The sequence below is a fragment of the Phalaenopsis equestris genome, unplaced genomic scaffold (genome assembly GCF_001263595.1).
Source record: "Phalaenopsis equestris unplaced genomic scaffold, ASM126359v1 Scaffold000180, whole genome shotgun sequence".
Classification (NCBI taxonomy): domain Eukaryota; kingdom Viridiplantae; phylum Streptophyta; class Magnoliopsida; order Asparagales; family Orchidaceae; genus Phalaenopsis; species Phalaenopsis equestris.
This window is the reverse complement of record NW_018164622.1, coordinates 1,255,489-1,275,527: the sequence shown is the minus strand read 5'-3', so window position 1 is coordinate 1,275,527 and position 20,039 is coordinate 1,255,489. Positions and strand designations below refer to the sequence as shown.

At 34.0% G+C, this 20,039-nt stretch overlaps 1 protein-coding gene across 5 annotated transcripts in view; it reads right to left on the bottom strand.

Moving 5' to 3' along the window:
- LOC110022283 (histone-lysine N-methyltransferase ATX4-like) overlaps window positions 1-20,039 on the bottom strand; it is a 30,545-nt gene that overhangs the window by 8,441 nt on the left and 2,065 nt on the right. For all 5 annotated transcript variants that reach the window (XR_002293762.1, XM_020721151.1, XM_020721150.1 and 2 more), the window contains 11 exons: window positions 16,482-16,595; window positions 15,981-16,049; window positions 15,316-15,381; window positions 15,124-15,212; window positions 14,932-15,021; window positions 12,538-12,673; window positions 12,284-12,371; window positions 12,085-12,184; window positions 11,885-12,009; window positions 10,603-10,748; window positions 10,388-10,492 (listed from right to left, as the gene is read on the bottom strand). Coding sequence is in view for 4 of the 5 variants with exons in the window: in XM_020721151.1 (XP_020576810.1) it covers window positions 10,388-10,492; window positions 10,603-10,748; window positions 11,885-12,009; window positions 12,085-12,184; window positions 12,284-12,371; window positions 12,538-12,673; window positions 14,932-15,021; window positions 15,124-15,212; window positions 15,316-15,381; window positions 15,981-16,049; window positions 16,482-16,595 (1,128 nt within the window). In the remaining variant the exon portion in view is untranslated. The remainder of the gene's footprint in view (window positions 1-10,387; window positions 10,493-10,602; window positions 10,749-11,884; window positions 12,010-12,084; window positions 12,185-12,283; window positions 12,372-12,537; window positions 12,674-14,931; window positions 15,022-15,123; window positions 15,213-15,315; window positions 15,382-15,980; window positions 16,050-16,481; window positions 16,596-20,039) is intronic.

The window sequence follows — 20,039 nt, the reverse complement described above, 5'->3', positions numbered from 1 at the left end:
TAAATCGCATATAATTTAATATATATATATATATATATATATATATTAATTTATATAAAAACAAATCCCCCTTTCCTCTTTAAGCACCAAATCCCTAAACTCACGCACAAGAGCTCTGCCTCCCTTCTCCCATTCGAGCGTCTGGCCTTTCCCTTTCTCGGTGTCGAGCCGAGCGAGCTCTTCCTCCTCCACGCGAGAGAAAGTTGACTTCTCATCCGTTCTTGCCTGACACCTTCTGCCCGCAGCCCTCCTTCCCGAAGCCGTGCCAGTCTCCCCGAGCTGTGATTTTCCTTTTCGTGGTAGTTTGACTCTGGGAAGCTTGTTCCCTGGTACACTTGAATGACAGACTCTCTCTTCTTCCCGATGCTTCCCCCACTGTCTTGCCGCTCGGTCTGAGATGCTTCGGTGACTTCGCCTTCTGTGAGCAGGGAGCGCGTCCTTTTTTTCTTTGGCCCGATTCGAGTGTCGTGGGTTCAAGGGGTGATCTTCGTTCTCTTCCCCTCTCTTCTCTGTCTATAAGAATAGTTCCTTTTGAATTTTTTAAGGTTGTTGAGAAAAGGTTTTCTAAGAGAAGAGTAAAAAATTTTGGCTGTGAGGAGATTGGAAAGGGAATTTCTGTGAGAGAATTTCTTTGAGGTGAATTCTTGTGTTGCAGTGCTTTTACTTTGGTATTAAAGAGGTACCCCTTTTTCTCCCCTCTTCTTCGGTACCCTGTTTCCTTTCGGTATCCTCTCTGCCGAGCCTTTGAGCTTGGCTCTGTTGGATGATACACCATGCTAGTTCTCTTTACTTTCATATCTTTCGAAGCATTCACTCTAAAAGCATATGAAAGATGAAATGTGAGCATGTTTTAGGAGTTAGACTTGGATATTTGCTTAAAGTGGTGGAGATATGGCATGTTCTTTGTTTATCCTATCATATTTATGTTGGCAGCAATTTGGATAATTGAAGCATGGTTTTGGAATAATTTCTACTCCTCTTGCAAGCATGTTGGGATTTGTATAGTTAAAACTTTTCACTTATCTTTCGTTTAGCATGAGATATTGAAGAATTTATTGGGTCTTTCATGCATGCTAGGGAGGTTTCGGCTTTGGCATCTTAAGACTTGCTCTTGCTTAAAAATGAATGCTAGAGAATTCATTTTACTTTTTTATACATGTGTGGGGCTCAGTTTAGCTCCTCATGAGGCATCACCCCTGTTCAAATATCTGTTGAAATCATTATATGCTTGGAATATTTAGACATGCAGGTTGTTTGGAATTTTTAGACATGCAGGTTACTTTGGATGGCTCGATTTTACCTACAGACGGCTTGAATTTTAATTTCTATTGAAGTATGAATTTATATCAATGCTTGGGTCTGTTTTAATCTTGTTGAGCTCTGGCTTTGGCTTTTGGTTCTTGTTGAGCTCGGTTTTGGCTGGATTTGGAGGCTTGGTTTTGACATGAAATGGCTAGAACTTTAATTTTTATGAAAGCCTGAAGCTTCATATTGCTGGACTTGGTTTTTTTGGTTTTTTTTGTCATTCTTGTTCAGCTCTGTTTTGGCTTTTGGTCCTTATGGGGCTCGGTTTTGGTGCTTCTTAAATTCGATTTTGGCTTGTAATGGCTCGGCTTTGGAGTTGTGTGGGCATTCGGCTTTCATTACAGGAGCATGAGACGTTGACCTTTTGTTGAGGTGTTGAAGTTCTCTTTGCTAGCTTTAAGAAGCTCACTTTGAGCTCTTACTAACTTTCGATTTGTTTAAAAGTGGTTGGGGTTTTAATTTCTATTAAAATCTGGATTTGTATCAATGCTTGGGTCTTGTTTTAGCCTTGCTGGGCTCGGTTTGGCACTAGTTGGGGGCTTGGTTTGCTTTGTTTGGCCCTTACCCGAGAGAGGGCTTGGAGGTGGTTTTGCCACTTGTTGTTCCTTGGGTTTGCCTCAGTCGTGAGCCTCCTCTGCTCCTGTGCCTCGGGTTTGCCTTAGTCGTGAGTCTCACTTGTTGTTTCTTGGGTTTGCCTCAGTTAGGGCCTTGAATGGCTCGGCTTTGGGCTTTTGTTGGTGCTCGGTTTTCATTTCAGGAGTATGGGATGTTGATTTTTGTGGAGACTTGAGGCTTGACTTTTATTAAGGTGTTAAAGCTCTTTTCCTAGCTTTAAGAGCTCTCGTGTTTGGCCTCTACGGGACTCGGTTTGGCTCTAGTTGGGGGGCTGTGTTTGCTTTGTTCAGCCCTTGCCCGAGAAGTTGTTTGGAGGTGGTCTTGCTGGCTCTGGTTCCTATTCCTACCCGTGAGGCCTATTGTAGGTTGTTGGGTGTGATTTGGTCCTTCTTGCTAAGCTTGATTGGCTTGAATTTTATTGGTGGATCAAGTTTGTCATCCCAAAAATTATAATTACTTTAGTTATCCCCTTAGGTTTGTCAGGGAGGCATTGTAGCCATTGGTGGTTCTTTTGGTTGCCTTAGCCATGAGCCCCTTTGTGCCCTCGATTGCTGTAGCCGCCTCTTATGCACATCAAAACTTTTAGGGAATTGATTTGAGCTGCCCTCAACCGCGAGCCTTCACAGTTCTTTTCTGGGCCCTTTTATTGCCTTAGCCGTGAGCCTCTTTTAGCCTTGGGTTGCCTTAGTTGTTGCTTCCTCTTCTCTATTGACCCCGGTCGTGAGCATTTATTTGGTTCTGTGGAAAGATTTCATGTTTATTTGATGTATGAGGCGATCTATTAATTCGAAAGTTGGAGAATTTTGATTTCGGCATGAGTTTGAAAATATTAGTGGTGGTTTTCCCGAGATCATTTTCTTTTTGAAGTTTGGGAGATTTTAAATCTTATTTTGGAAAAGTATTTGGTTGAGACAAATTAATTTCATTAAAGATGTCATTGGGGTTTGGATACTGGCGTTAGGAGGTCATTTTGACTCGGGTTGGTCCAATTTAAAAAAAAAAAGTGAGAAAGTGATATCCATTTCGGATTGATTCAAGGATTTTCGGGCCTTCCTTTTCGAATCTTTTTGTCACAAACTTTGAGGGCTGATTCATCCTTCGTTCTTTTCGATGTTTTAGGTGAATCAGTCTCTCCTCTCTCTCATCCCATTTTTGTTCTTTTCTTTTCTTGCTTCTTAGTTCGGTTTTCGATGTTTATGTCCAATGCATAAGTGTCTACGTATAGCCTTTTGCTATACGTGAAACCATTAAGCAAGATCGCAAGTAGTCGTTTTGAGACGTACGGTGTTGATGATAAAATCACACTGAAAATAGAGCAGAAAGATGCCCTATCCTATAACATCAAGATCCAGGCATTTGATGAATAATATGGTATGGTATCCTTCACCGACATAAGTCTAGCAGGAGTTGGCTCGAACCTCCTCAGATGATTGGCAGTCTCACGCCCGACAGTGTAATCGACTCGTGGACGACGATAATTTCTATAAAAAAAGAAAAATATAAGTTTTGACGAACCCTTTTCAAGCAAAAAAAAAACATACTTTTCTACGAAACAAAAATTGATAACTCTTCTTTGCATGTTTAAATTTGTATACATGTTAAAAACATAAAACGTACTTTAAAGCTGGTTGTCCACCCGACGAATATCTGTTTAGGCTGGAAAATAGCCTTAGGGAGGTTCAAGACCCACTTCTAGTTGAGGGGCGGGTTCTATACATTCGGGTGTCCGAGTAGCCTTCGTGGACCCTCGAGAATAAATATACAACTGTGCCTAGTCCCATACGAGTGCTTGCGGTCCCCCTCATCCGATTTTTTTTTTTTATTATTGAAGCTTTGGGACAGGGCGCTCGTGTTACTTTTCCTTTCTTTCGGGATTTCTCCAGGATTTTTAAGGATTCTTTTACTTGAGTTTTTTTCGTTGACTCTCTCGAGTTTTCTATCATGAGTCGTTGTTACACTCTTCTTCGGATTTATTGGATGACGTTATTTTCCGGACTTTGCTTTTGAGATGCATTTAGGCTTGCTATACTTAAAGAACATCGGATCTCACGGGCGTACAGGTTTGCTTTACATTTTTCAGTACATTATTTTCATGTTCCTACCTGCTATTGTACTGTATAGCATGTCATATTATTCATGTTTTCTACCTACTACTGCTCTTCCTGTACAGCATTTTATATCATTTTTGTTCATACCTGCTACCGTACCGTACATCATGTTATATTATTCATGTTTCTACTTGCTACTGTCCTTCCTGTATAGCATGTTATACTGTTCATGTTTCTATCTGTTACTGTTCCACATGCATTCTACTGTTTGTTCCTGTATTGCACATTTCATATTATATAGCTTTAAGCATGCCTCCCTTTTTTATATAGGATATTTAGAAGACTACAACCATAGGGTCGTTTGATTTAACATCGTAACTGGACACCCTAGAAAACTTAAACTCGTCACGTCGAGGAGCTTGGAGCTAGCGCGGTGGGCAGCACGACCATCTTCAACAGCAGAACATGTCTTCCCCAGCAAAATCATTCATTTTCCTAAAAATTAAACAACAATCCATAGGATTTCGAGGTTGTTTGTCTAGCATAAATCCTCCACCTTTTCTTTAGGCATTCGTATAGCTCTACTGTACGATTTAAGCCCTAACTCGTTTTAGGTTCCGAGGTTGTTGTCCGATACGACGTAAACCCTCATATCTTCCAGGCGATTTGTGTGACCATGCCACGCAAACATAAGCCCTAATTAAACAAAATTGGCAGGATGAAACACTTTAATAATTTCTTATCAAAACTAAAACCAAATCATAGGATAGACTGGCAAGTCACTGAGGTTCTCCTCAAGATCTGTGACCTCCCATAGTTTCTCTTCATTTGGATTTCTCAATATTGTTCCAGGTTCGAGCATTTTCCTTTTCACACATTTTCGTCCGATTTCGTTGAAAAGTCTTATCCTTTTAACTTCTTTGAAGATGATATCCCCTGCTTTTTATCGAGAGTTTTATTAGGTGATTTCAGTCATTTAATTAACTATAGGGGCTTGCCCTTATAGGAAGCTTTTCCGAACCCAGCTTAAAATAAACCCTATTTAATCATTCGTATTAAATAGGGGAACTTGTCGGCAAATAAAACGGTTTCGCAGACCCAAACGGACGTCATATGTTTTCCTAGTTTATTTGATTGAGCCTCATCCTCAAGTCTTGTGTTTATCCCTCGGGAAAGATACAAAATTTGAGGTAGCTCATTCATTTAAACTGTGAAAAATATGAGGTCAATTTAATTTCATATTTTTCTAAAATTATATGTAAATTAAAACGTCCTTCCGAAGCAGGCGACGGGACTTCACTCCCAGCGACCGACAACTTTTTACGGACAGCTTTGAACAAATCACCCACTAATTTTTAACTTTCCCCCTTTTAACTGCCGACATAGGGTTACATATCTTTATTGATAGAAAGAGAGGTATAAATACATATTACAATATCAAAATAAAGGAAGCACAATTCGGAAATAGACATTGATATGGAAACGGAAATAAAGGAATCAAATAAAAGCAAATAATAACTGCGTTAATAATTAACCTAATAATTCCAATAATTTTGATGAATTAATCCTAGTTTTGTGATTGGATCATTATAAGTTTAATGTTTTTTTTTTATATGGATCATAATGTCTGGCAGTTAAAACCCAAACAAGTTAGCTTCTATCGTCATAACCAAGCTCTAGAACTTAAAATTAACCAAGACGGATACGGATAGTCGGATGATGAAAAACATTTCTAAATATTAACATTAGTCCACAATAACATCAACAAACAAGAAATTCACTAAGTCTACAATACATATATAGGTAATCCTCTAACATATATATATAATCATCTAGTGATGCAATAACACAAATTGTACAATAAAAATGACAAAAAAAAAAATACAAACTGCTACCTATCACCAACAAAGTTTCTCTCCATACAAACAAATTATCTTCTATCAATCATATCAATTTAAAAAAGATTTTCTTAAAAAAGATAGTTAAACATGCTATTATGTATTAAGAAACATGAAGAATAATTAGTATTTTACCGTGCATTAAATTTTTATGTAAATGTCTAACATGAATGTTCAAGGAAATATGTTAATCATAAAATAACCTGTCTTTTTCATTTTTTTTATAAAATTGAATTTAAATATCCTATCAATTGTGTTTTCAATTTCTTTTAATAATTTTCTTTTTTTTAATTATTTTTTTAACTTTCAGAAGTCATCTCAGGAGCATCATCAAAACCTTTCACAATTTATAACATAAAGGCACGATCATTTTTATTTCCTTTTCCATTTTGTACCATACAGACAACCATTTTCATTTCATTTTTTTTTTAATATACATGAGTACAATAGTATCTATTCTAAGTACCATAAGAGGTGACGTGTTATAAACTTAATTGTTTATCTTTTATTTAACTTATATTTCATTTATTCTCATAATTAAATTCATTTAAATCTTTATTTAATACAGCACAAATTAAAAAATGAAAACCATAAACGTGCAGATATTTTTCACTTATTTTCATTCGGTTATGAGAGTGTTGTTAATGTGTAACAAATGAAAAAATTTTAAAGCATAAAAGAAATTAATTTAACACAAAAAATACTAATTACTCGCATTGATTTCTCTTTATGACATGATCCTATCAAATTCTTTAACTTATGTTTCTTAAATTTAATTCTTGAAATTGATTTATAAAGTAATATTTAATACTTAATTATAACTTCAATTTAATTTAAACATTACCTTAACTTAATTATGAAAATTCTAACCTTCATTGTTTTTCATCTTCTCTTGCAAAATTCCAAATCCAAATTCACAAATCCTTAGAATCTCTTGCAAAATTCCAAATCCAAATTCACAAATCCGCATCATACCTTTTCTTTCAAAACTTCTTGCCTTGATTTAATAAAACCTACAATTAACATTTAACATAACTTAGTAATTATTTAGAAAAATTAATAAAACCCGCATCATACCTTTTCTTTCATTCAATGGAATCGTTCACCTCTATCTTGCTCGAACTCACACACAAAGCGGTCTGGTTCAAAACACAACCTTATTAACAAAATTTTCAATTAATTGATTATCTCAAATAAAAACTGATATTTAGTGCAACATCGCCTCATTAATGCACAAACCTCGATTTCCCTTGTCCTTTAATTCAACTAACTATTAGCTCATATTCACTAATATTAATTTATAAAATTTAGTATAAGTGAATAACATTTATTTAATCAAACAAAATAACTTATACAACAAAATATAAACCCTTTCCCTTATATGCTCGGTTTCACCTCCTCCTACATGAATTTGCCTTCTTTCTTAAAGCTCAATTCATTGTCTCTTGCATAAGTTGCACACAAAAGCTCCTCCCGCTGTTTGAACCTGCACAAGATCCTCAATTCGTTTTGATCCCAGCATCCCGCAAACGAGGCTCCTTCCGCCTTCCTCCCACGCACACAAAAGCACTGCTCTCCCTCTTCTCCTTCGAATAGGAGCTACACCCAGCTTCGCTTCACCGACAGTTAAAACCCTATGGCTACAACAATGACATCCATTTCACCTCCTACACGTGTCGTCGCTCGACTCCCACGAATGACACTCATCTTCTTATTCACACACAAAGCCCTCGTCGTCAACTTTTGTCAATGGCGTTGAATCTCTAGTAAGAGAAGCAGGCAACCCCTTCTTCACAGAGTAACTTTTTCTTCTTCTTCTTCTTCTTCTTCCTCCTCATCCTCTCCCACTCTCGCACTCTCTATTTCAAATATGAATGAATGAATTCAATTTGTCCCCCTTCATCTCCTAATAGCGGACCCGTCTCAACAGTTATTTCAAACTGACATATTAATTACTTTTTCGTTGATGATATCCTTCTTGTGGATAAGACTAGAGAAAGAATTTAGGAAAAACTTGAATTATGGAGGTCAACATTAAAGCCTAAAGGTCTTCGTTTGAGTAGATTTAAAATTGAATACATGAAATATAATTTTAGTAGTAGTATATCTAGTGGACGAGGTGACAATGGATGATTAAATCATTAAAAGATGTGACCGTAAAGATATTTCAGTCTATTGTTCAAAGTGATGTGTTCAAAGTGATGGTGATTGATGGTGATAGATGTGGAAGTTATTAGTAGAATTCAAGTTGGCTAGTTGAAGTAGAGGAATGCATGTGATAGAAAAATATCGTTTAAAATTAAAGGAAAATTACATAAGATGGTGGTAAGACCTGCAATGCTTAATGGCGAAGAATTTTGGCCTTCAAAAAAGAAGCATAAAACTAAGTTAAGTGTAGCTGAAATGAAAATGCTTAGGTGGATGAGTGGCTTGACACTCAAGAGACAAGATGCGAAATGAATTTATACGTGAAAGGGTAGGTGTAGCTCCAATGGCAAACAAGATTATAGAGAATCGTCTTAGGCGGTTTGGTCACATTAAACGTCGATCATCTGATGATCCGATTAAAAGAGTAGATGTTTTAGATTCGACTTATGTTAAGAAAGGCAGAGGTAGACCTAAAAAGACTTGGGCATATTCTATAAAAAAAAGATCTTAATTTATTAGAATTAAATGAAAAGATGACAATAAATAGGACACAATGGAGAAAAAAGATTCATATTGTAGGCCCCACTTAGTGGGACAAAGGCTTGTTGTTATTACAATTATTACATCCGCCCTCTTCACTTCCTCTTTCAGGTGCATCTCCTTAACCCATGGGATCTCTACTAACCAGCAATTTGTTGACTATTGTAATCATACTAGATTATAAACTGCTTATCAGATTATACATGCATTCATTACTTGAGTTCTATAAATATGGTTAAAGTTAGACTCGTCGACCTTAGATATTTGTGCAAATTAGTTTAAATTATATAAATTAGTAGCTAATTTTGGATCTTTTAATGTTAAAGTATAAAATATGACATTATTGATCCCAAAAGACTTAGTATAACACAAGAAGAATACCTCCAAAATATTATAAATTTTGAACTATTAAAATCATTTAATTTCAATTTATATAAGTGTTAAAATTGCGTTTATTTAAAATTAGGTAATAGAATTAAGATGAGTACTATAGATTTAGATTAGATATCAATTCAATCATAAAACTTTATTCATATTAATAAGAGTTTCATGGTTTATAAGTAAATTCACGAATTATGAATCAAAGTCGTTGAAAGATTCTTTCCTCAAAGTTGTTGCAATTAAATAGAATTTAAGAAATATATAATCAAAGTCAAATTTAACCAAAAATTTTTTATAACTGTTATTAAATATATAGTTGAATATTTTGAAATCAATTTAAAATTACAATATTAAAGTTAGATTTAAGATTTGATATGTGCAAATTCAGATTACATAGATACAAGTAAACACAGATTTTGTATAAAAGGTTCTATTTTTTTGGGCCTTTCTCTATTTTCTAAATATCAACGCCGAATTAAACTTTTAATGCCTTATATTAATGTCAAATCAGTTATGGCATACCTCATAGCATGCATGTTGGGCGATTACATACAGATCACCTAAAACTTGCTATTTACAAATCAAACACCTACTTTCATCCATTTTTCAAATTCTCACTCAAATATCAGAAGTCATAATAAAACCCCAACCCATATTTTTCATTTTTATCAAATTCTCAATAGTTTGATCGCGGTAAGCATAAATACGTCAGTTCGGTAATTAAAAAAAAAAAATCGCCTGGATGGTTAATTTGTAAATATCAATGTTTCAGGTGGTTTGTATGTAATTATCCAATGAAATAAATGTGAATTGTCCCTTTTTACATGGCTTTATATGTCTCTTGAAAAAGCCACATTATGAAAAGAAGCTCTCTCCTTATTTAGAGGTTTAATAACAGCATTATTCTCTCTAATTATGGCTCAAAATACAGTATATAGATATAAAATTCTAGATTACATTCATGCAAACTTTAATGATCATTATATGGTAGTAAACTAAATATGGGAACTAAAGATGAACTGACATCCTATAATTATTAAGTAACTAATTACCTGTCTGAATAATCCAAGAGACATATAAGCTCCACAATAAGTATAATAAAAGCATTCTAATAGCATATAATATAATAGAATAAAATAATTAGGAAGATTTACATACATAACACTCAATTCTTATGTATTTACATATCTAACATCTAAACTTCAATTTTTTTCATACATGCCACCTTACCCAAGCAAGAAAAGGTGTATATCACTTTTAAACTTCAATTTTTTTCATACATGCCACCTTACCCATGCAAGCAAAGGTGTATATCACTTTTGAAAAGTTAAAATAGTGGTAATTTTGATGTAATATGAAAATGGAGTGCAATAAATGTAAAAACTAAATATTTGGCTTTAGAAATATAAATTTATAAGAATTGGGTAATATATTACATGTTTGTTGTCATACCTCCATGCGATATCCTGCTCTCGACGCACACATTGCATGATAGTGAGTGGAACATCGGTAGCATTGTGTGCACGAACCGTGCATCTGCTTACATATTGAACACGTCTGAAACAGCACGAAAACATGAAAACATTGACCAGTAACTTAGTTGATTTTAAAAATCAATATGTATAAACCATCTAATCTGAGTTTTTGGTGCTGTTTTGAGAGTTGACCTTCGACAAGGACTGCAATGGGACATTCAATATACCGACTGCAGGCTCCATCTTTTCGTCGCTCAAGAAAGAGACTTCGGGTTGAAACCATGCACACGTAACATGAACCCAAAGTTCCTCGATATCAGTCGGCTTCAAAGCACCACCTAGCAAAACATATTACAAAAAAGAAAATCATGAATTTATAAAAATTTTAGCTTGAAAGTGAAATGCATGTGTTAAAAAAATTAGAACCCCAAATTCCGTCAAACAATATGATTTAGAGAGGCTTAGCTTCTGATAACGTCAACTAATATAGGACAATATACTTAGGTCAATAAGAAATAATAAGGGTCATTTACATTCACACCACCTAATTCCTATGTATTTACATATCTAAAACCTAAACTTTATTTTTTTTCATTTATCCCACCCAAAATTTTCATATCACATCAAAAATAAAACTATTTTGACTTGGGCCCCGTTTTAGAGAGCTCCGTCTTTCATAAAAGTCCTTTTGAAAGGAGCTTTAACATAAAAGGCATTATAAAGTTTCAATCATTCAAACTAAGAATCTATTTGAATTATTTTTTTTATATTCGTAGATGCAGCGTTTAGAATATTAAATATGAAATATCCCTGTTAAACAGATGTAAAAAAAATAAAAAATATGACATTCTCCTTCCACTAGTCCATCAGACTCCTCGCCGGCCCCTTGAAAACTTTCTACTGTCGCCGCCATCCCTGCAGCTGTCGCTGCCACCGCCGCCATCGCCGACCTCTCTATTCCCTCTCCCGCCCTCTTTGCAGCCTGCTTTTGTGGAATTTTACCGCCTTCGCCACTCTCTCCATTTCGTCTGAAGAGCGTTCGATAGGGGAGATCCTCAAAGCCATTTTGGACATTTTAACTCACGAAACAGCGGAATCCAGTGGAACAGAGGGCCAAAGCCACGATCTGAAACAAGGAAAAAATGGTGTTTCATTCAATGGACGTTCGGCGACATCGTTCTACCAAACAGCGGTCGAGCGTTTTGTCGGCGTTCTCTCAACCGGAACAAAGGATTACCGCAAGGTCAAACGAGCCCTTAAAATTGAAATACACCCGAGCTTGCGGGAAAATGTTAAAATAGAAAATATCATTTTAGGAAACTACTATATATATAGTTAGTAAAGTATTTTCATGCCTTTGTACATTGACACATTGTCCTGATTTCTAATATAATAAATAAAGGGGTTCTATATTTAATAAGATTAAAAAAAAAACCTCTTTCCGGTCAACAATAATCAAGAGCCATCTAAGTACCTTTCACCGGGCAAAGGCAACACTCTCGTTTAAATTGTGGTTTTTCGCATGCTCTGCACACCCAAGATGTGAAATCTCGAATGCTCTTTGCTCCATAGCATTCTTGGTGAACAGCTACTTGACATCTGGGAATTATACCAATAAAAAAAGATCAAATGCTACTGAATATCTTAGATGCGAACAGAAAACTGCAAAATTACCTATTACAGATAATAATCTTATTGTAATCCCAATCCTCAACCCATCTACATATTGCGCATCGCTCTGTCGTCCATTTAGCACACACTGGCTCATATTCTTCTGATGAATCGAAATCAAAACCATATGATCTCATGATGTGTCAATATCCATAATAGAAGTGGAGAAATATTGTTGATACTATCAATATAAGCTTTTTACCTTGCAAACAAGCAAGCAATTTCTCTTTTCTCGGCTTTGAAGACATGTAATTGGCATGATTTGGGAATTGCGACGCATACTGCTCCAACTGTAGAGCAACATAAGGATGAGCAACAAATCTGGAGGTTCAACCATTAAAGAGCTATTGCAATATTCATAAAAACAGCTAAACACGAGGAATTCTCGGATATGGAAAAAGACAATAATGTCTAGAGAATGCAAACAAAATAATGTGTTGCTCTTCGAGTACGTACCCATTTTCCGAGTGCCAGCATTGTGCTTTTAACTTTGACGCTACTCTTCCACTTCTTGCTTCTGCAGCCAATATGCCGCTCCCATTCACTCGGTGTTAGCTTCTGAAGCTTGCAAGAACGACAATGGCATAATACCCTACGAAAAGGAAATGCCATTTATATGATTACAGGGCATTCAAACATTAATCAACATCTGAAAAGTGAAACATGAATTGGTTACAAGGATTCTTGTCCATAAGAGGTTTTAATGTGGAGCAATGTATTTACATATCTCCCGCAGAATTCATATTTCACATAGCACTCAGATCTTTAATATCAAATAAAAAATAATACTATTAACACTTTTTAAAAGTGAAGCACACCTTTTCACTCATAGGTTTAAAGTACCAAAGTGACGCTGTGAGATATGTAAATACATAAAAATTATGTGCTAGGTATGTAAATTTCCCTTTTAATTTAGAGGTTGTTTGGTTTGCTAAAAAAGGAATACTGTGTAATTAAAAACAATGAAATTAAAATGTATTATATTTGAAATGTTTTGAAGTTTGATTAACTGTAAAACAAACGTGGATATTACTATTTTAGTGTTTGGAATGACATAAAATGCAACCAATGTAAAATCCAATGGTGATGGTGAAAAAGTGGGGGTTGAATTTGGAAATCGACCAATTTCTAATTAAACCAAGTATAGACTAAATTGCCAGTTTAAAATTCACTAAAATTTTATATTATTTCATTTGCATCCAACCAAACACACATTTCAAAACTCTTTACATCTGGTTACATTACACTTGTAATGCAGACAACCAAATGAACCCTTAAAACATACGTAAACACAGCTATAAAGGTCACTTTCAATTTCTTAATTTGAAATCTCTAACTTTGACTGATCACATAATAACTCAACATCAATTTTTTAATTTGCAAGAAACCAATGATAGAGGAGCTACAAGACACCTTGTGACAATAATTCAATTTGTCATGAACATTAAACAAAACTACTGGATTAAAATTCAAGAATTAAAAAGTTTGCAATTTGTTACATGGATGCGAGTAAATGGTTCAAAAAAAAAGGGAAAATTCAGATTCAAAAGGAGTGTGTAATTCCACGTTTTTACCATCCAATCCAATTATTATCCAACTAAGTCAAAAAAATTTCATGAATCAGTCATGAAACTGACCAAATGTGATCTGAAAAACAAAGGGCAAGCAATCATGACCCAAAATGCTTATAAAAAAGCCTAGTCAGATCATTTTTATTTATTGGCAGATAATGTTGGCACATTATGATTGGATTGTAATTGCAATTGCCATGTCATAAGTAGTTTGGAAGGTCATATTCAGGTGTCAACTGATTTATTAAGTTATATTCTAGGTTCAAAGATTAGCCCAACTAAATCAAAATTTTAGTTAAAATCTAGATCCAAACCTTCTTAATCAAAGCTGTAATTGCTACGTAACATGTGATAATTAGTTTTTTTTTTTTTCAATGCCAGCGCAAGGTTTTGTACATTCAATGCCAGTATAAGTGCGTTTCTTTTACTTTTCTGAATGTATTTTTAAAACTGAATTTGCATGTAATTATGATGGAAGAACTAAAAATTTATCAATTTAGCAAGCTGATTTCTAAGCCAAACAAACTTACAATCAAAACACATAAACAACTAGTAAAGTATCAAAATAGTCCCCTGACTATTTACATGAGGGCTATTTTAGTCCCATAATCTATAAAAGTGTCAAATTAGTTCCCACAGAAAATTATTTCAATGCCTATTAAAGAAATTTGGGGACTAGATTGACACTCTTATAGAGTTTGGGACTAAAATGACCCCCCTACAAAGAGTCAAGGGGATCATTTTAGCACTTTTCTCAGCAAAAAACTTTCTCGCTATGTTGAAAGGTAAAAATCCAATTTTTAGAAACAAGATAAAAAACCAACCCATTAGAAAGATAAAAATCCAATTTTTAGAAACAAGACAATGAAATTGTGCAAGAATAAAGAAGGCCTTTTGATATTCAACACTACATGCCATATGCAAGTAGGATTATGGCTACTATTAAAAGGAATACATCCAGAAGAAATTTTAGCAAATGTGATGAAATCAAAGATGAATAATAATAAATTTTAGGAGCATTTACATACATAGTACACAATTCTAATGTACCTAAACTTTCATATTTACACATAGCACTCAAATTTTTAATATCGCATCTAAAATAGCACTAATACCACCTTTTAAAAGTGAAATACAGCTTTTTCATGCATAGGTTTAAAACATCAAAGTATTATGTATGTAAATATAAAAGTTTAGGTGTGAGATATGTAAAGGCATAAGAATTGGGAGTAAATTTCCCTGATGTTTAAGATTAGTTTCATGATGAGTTGAAGCTCACATGTGCTGCTCAATGAAGTATGTTCCATTCACACCGCAGCAAACTACATCTATCTCGCCGGGTTTTGTCTCTTGCAAATTGTCTCTATCACTGTTACAAAGAGAGGAAACATTAGTCTAATACTATAATGAATTGGTACAAAAATCAACCTACAATTATAATATCGAAAAAAGGCAAAGACTGGATAATTACCTGACACGAGAGGACTTCTTTGCATTTGTTGATTGGACAATAAATTTTGGCTTGCATTCCGGACAATAGTAGTCGGTGTTTTCAAAATCCTTCGAAATGTGAAGATATTATAAGAATCGAGCACATACAATGTATGATGGACATAGTAATCCCAAAGATAAATTAATATTGACAAGGTGAATTCAAGCTAACCTTAAGATTCATGCTTATTTTGTCACATTCCGCATGAACCCAAATTTGGCATCCGTCGCAACAAACCTATAATTTATGGAATACTTCAGATAAAAGATTTAAGAATTTGCAACGGCATTACTATGAGGAAAAAAGATAAAACCATTTTGATAAAAAGGGCCTACTTGAGGCCAAATTTATTTTGGTACATTTACATACATACCACTCCATCTGTATGTATTTACATATCTAGCACCTAAACTTTACATTTTACATTTATATCATTCAAATCACTCATATTAAATCGAAATTATGATAATTTTAACTTCTAAAAACTGAATTAGACCTTCTCATGCATAGGTAAGAAGGTAGTGTGGGTAAAAATTAAAGCTTAGATACATAGGAATTGAGTAGTATGTAAATCTTCATTTTATTATTATTATTATTGTCTTTATTTGTAAAAAAACATGGTTTTTAGCATAGTTTTTGCTTTTTTTTAATATAAATCAACTTATTTTTGAAAACACAAAAAAATAAATTTTAGATAGTTTAAATATTAAAAAAAAAAACTATCACAACTGAGCATGTTTTATTTCAAATCAAAACATAAACATAAAAAATTAAAACGAAAAATAAAAAGAAAAAAAAAAAGTAATCTAAAACGACTTCCAAGTAATTCAACTTACCCAACTACCACCATCCGTGTGATGCCAAATCTTCTTGCATATGCCACAATATTGTTTTGACCTCAACAACTGCAAAATTGTGAGTGACAGCATAAAATAAAGGGGTGTTTACATACATACCACCCAATTCTTTTATTTTTGTATATCTAACAGCTAAACATTTATTTTTACATTTATACCACCCAAATCTTTCTTATCACATCAAAAATAATACCACTATTTGACTGTTTAAAAAGTGAAATACACTTTTTCATGCACAAGGGGACATATATGTAAAAATTAAAGTTTAGGTGCCAGATATGTAAATACATAAGACTTGAGTGGTATGTATGTAAATCTTCCTAAATATTTAGCAGATATGTAAATACATAAGACTTGAGTGTTATGTATGTAAATCTTCCTAAATATTTAAAACTTGAGAAGATGATTGCAACACGACTTTTCTCAACATTGATATTCTTGGGATTTCCTTAATTAGGTCAATGAAAGAGTGCTTAATACCTTAGCGCAGTGCCGACAGACCAATTGTTCAGACATCAGCTTCATCTTCTTTGTGCTTTTGGATTGAAGAATCAATCCACAACTTTTACATCGAGGTCCCAATTTGTCCTTGCTCTAAAATGAAAAACGTAATCTTGTAAACCGAACATCTCAGCATATTAAGGTAAAAAAAAACAAATTGCAGTGATCAAGAAGCTAAGTGTAAGATGAAAAATTAGTAGTAAAATGGCAAAATGATGTTCAAGCAAGGGAAACTGCTACTGTGTAAGATGAAAAATTAGTAGTAAAATGGCAAAATTATGTTCAAGCAAGGGAAACTGCTACTTTGAAAATTTTTCAGAATGAAATTCTCGTATTATCATACTAAATACGGTTATTTTGCTTTTAGATGGCTTCCTTAAATATAAATAGAATCAGAGAGAACAAATTTGCACTAAGAAAAGGCAACACCAATGTCAACCTAAGCAAATACAAGGTAACACAAAGAGACTAACAATGTGCAAATCGAACTCAACCAAAATTTTGGGAGACTATTTCAGGCCAGAAAAAAAATTTTTCAACAAGAACATGTAGCATTCCATTCCAAATGCTATAAAACCTTCTAGTTGATACAAGCAAATGTCATCCTCATATTCTCCACATTCCAAATGCTATAAAACCTGTAAGAATATTGCATTCGCATCCAACTATTCAAGCTCAAAATCATGTATAACTATAATACCAAATAAAGCTCAAATTCAAATATACTTCACAATTGGAGAAAACCGCGTGTAAAGTCTACACTTGGAACTTGATTGTAACCCTTTGCAAGCAGTCTACACTTGGAACTTGATTGTAACCCTTTGCAATAAGACATGCCTTGTACATATGTTCTTCATCTCGTGGAGTTTTTCACTTTCATTTGAACACACATTTACAACAAACAACATTCTTATTCTTAGCCAGCCTCACTATGTCCCATGTGTCATTCTTTATAGAGATTTTATCTCTTGTATGGTAATTATCAATCTGATAAAATTATTAAAACTAATTGCCTTGGACTGGGTTCAAAACTTTCAACCAGAATCGAGGCATAAGTAACAAAACCAACTTGTTCGCACCTCTGAGGAGCTCTAATTTCTCTCATAGGACTATTTTTTGCAACAGAAAATATTGTGGGTGTTGGTGCTGCTGCTGCTGCTGGAGCAATGCTATTCTATACCTCTAAGTTAGACAAAGATGCAGACCTTGGTATAGATTTTTACCCAATCTGAAACTCCGGCTACATGATTGATTTCTATTCATATACCGTACAAGGAGCTTTAGGAGGTAAATCATAAAGCATGGCAGCTTCATCAAAGCTAAGTTTTCTATTGATTATGATATTTCCACTTTTTTTAAAATATAACTTAAATATCTTAACCTCTGACATATAGTTAAGAAAAATAACCTTCATAGATCTAAGTTCCAGCTTGCCATTATCAACATAAGCATAAACAAGACATCCAAATATCTTGAATTTCGTACAATTTGTATGAGTACCAGGCCATATCTCTTGTAGTCTATTGCCAATAATAGCTGAAGGAGAATGAATAACAAATAAATAAACTGTGGATGCTGCTTCAATCCAAAAAAAACTCAGAAAACCAAAAATTAGAAGGCATGCAACATAATTTCTCCATCAGCCTTCTTCCTTTTCTTTGCCACACCATTCTCGCATGATGAATTGTTAAATGTCGCAATCCCTTCTTACTTGCAAAAAGTACTAAACTCATCAGAATAAAACTTAAAGCCATTTCAGTGCAAAAATGATTAATTTACTTCCATTTCAACTACTTAATTATAATATTCCATTCTTTGAATGTGACCAAAACACAAATCTTTTGCTTCAAAAAGAACACCCAAACTTTCATATCACAACAAAACATCACCCTGTAGTCACCATTTCATATAGTGAAAACTAGACACTACGAGGACACATATAAATGTGCAACCAGAATAAAAAATCTAATCCTCAAAATATTTGAAGTCACCATTATAAGCAACTAAAGAGTTCTCCATCACTATGATCTTTCACAACATAGGCTTTACAAGAATTTTTTGGTTGTTTTCACTTTTAATTATCAGTAGCCTTCTCCTTATACTACAGCTTTTAGCATTCAAATTTGATATATCCCTTCTTCTTGTAGTCTTTATAAAATTTCTCCTAATATTAGATTTTTTACCTTCCCTTCAGCATCAAAATTCTTCTCTTAAGTTTGCTCTCGAACCAAAAAGCTTTCTGCCTGAGCTTTATATCCAATTATAAGATGTTTCAACTTCTTAAAAAATAGAGCCTCGTAAAATTCATTCAAGTAAGAGCACTAAGTTATAGAAAATAGAGTCCCAGAATGAATGTGAGAAAGCAACATAAATATTGAGAACCCTAAATCTTCTTCATCGTACTAAGCTTTCATCGTTTTCAAATAAAAAATGATTTCCTTAAAACGATTAGTTGATCTTCTAGACACATATTTTATCAAAAGGCAAGAATATAGTTAATTCTTTAGGTGTAATTTACAGGTTGGACTATTGGTTGCTCCAACTACAACCACAACGCAGCAACTATTTTCTCCTTTACAAACGCCCCACAATTTTGATTTAATAGATGAAAATGAATTTAGGATTGAGCTTCTTATTTTTGCATTGCTTTTCCTCTAGTGACCAACTTGAAGTCATCTTTTCAAACAATAACAGCAAATTATGCAAATCTATACATTCAATTACAGCCCGCATCTTGACCAGCCATAACATAAATATGATGTTGCAATCCAATTGTGGAAATATCGCATTTCATGGTTGCAATCATCAAAACCAAATATGAATTCGCTCCCTAATACCAGATTGAAATAATAATGACAAATAATAGGCCACAAAACATAAATCCAGGAACACTAAGACGTTATTTGGTTGCAACTTAAATTTACGGCAAGTAGGATTTATCAAATCAATAAATCCGGATTTATCTTTGACGGCAGAGTTTGCGAACGATGTTGGAATAAATTCGCCTCCCAATAGGATCTAATAAATTTGGATTTACGTTGAGAAAAAAGACGGTACGTAAGGAAAAACAAACAGAATGCAAGAAAATTCAATTCAACGGAGTGTTGGATTTGATGTTTAATTTTTTGGTGTTTGGTTGAATTTAAGCTAAATACATCGCTAAATCCTATTAATAATATGCTACCAAACAACGCCAAAAATTACTCGGAAATTCCTAAATGGTAAGAAACCACTAGTCTAGGAGTTAAATTCACTATGTCTAAGAAATAAGTACAAAAAGAGAGTGAACTAATATGACATGGCCTCAAAATGCTATCAGCCCAATCCCTCCACTACCGTCATTGTTCCCCCAAAAGTTTTCTCATAATTGATGTTGCATCACATATGTCAAACCGCTAGCTTTTCAGTCCAAGCCCAAAAATGCTAGAATCATAAACTCTGACAGTTGAAAATCTAAAAATATAATTTGTTATATTTTACGTCTATAATTGCATTGTGCTATTGTATTGATTAAGTTCATAAATTTATTCTGAAAAT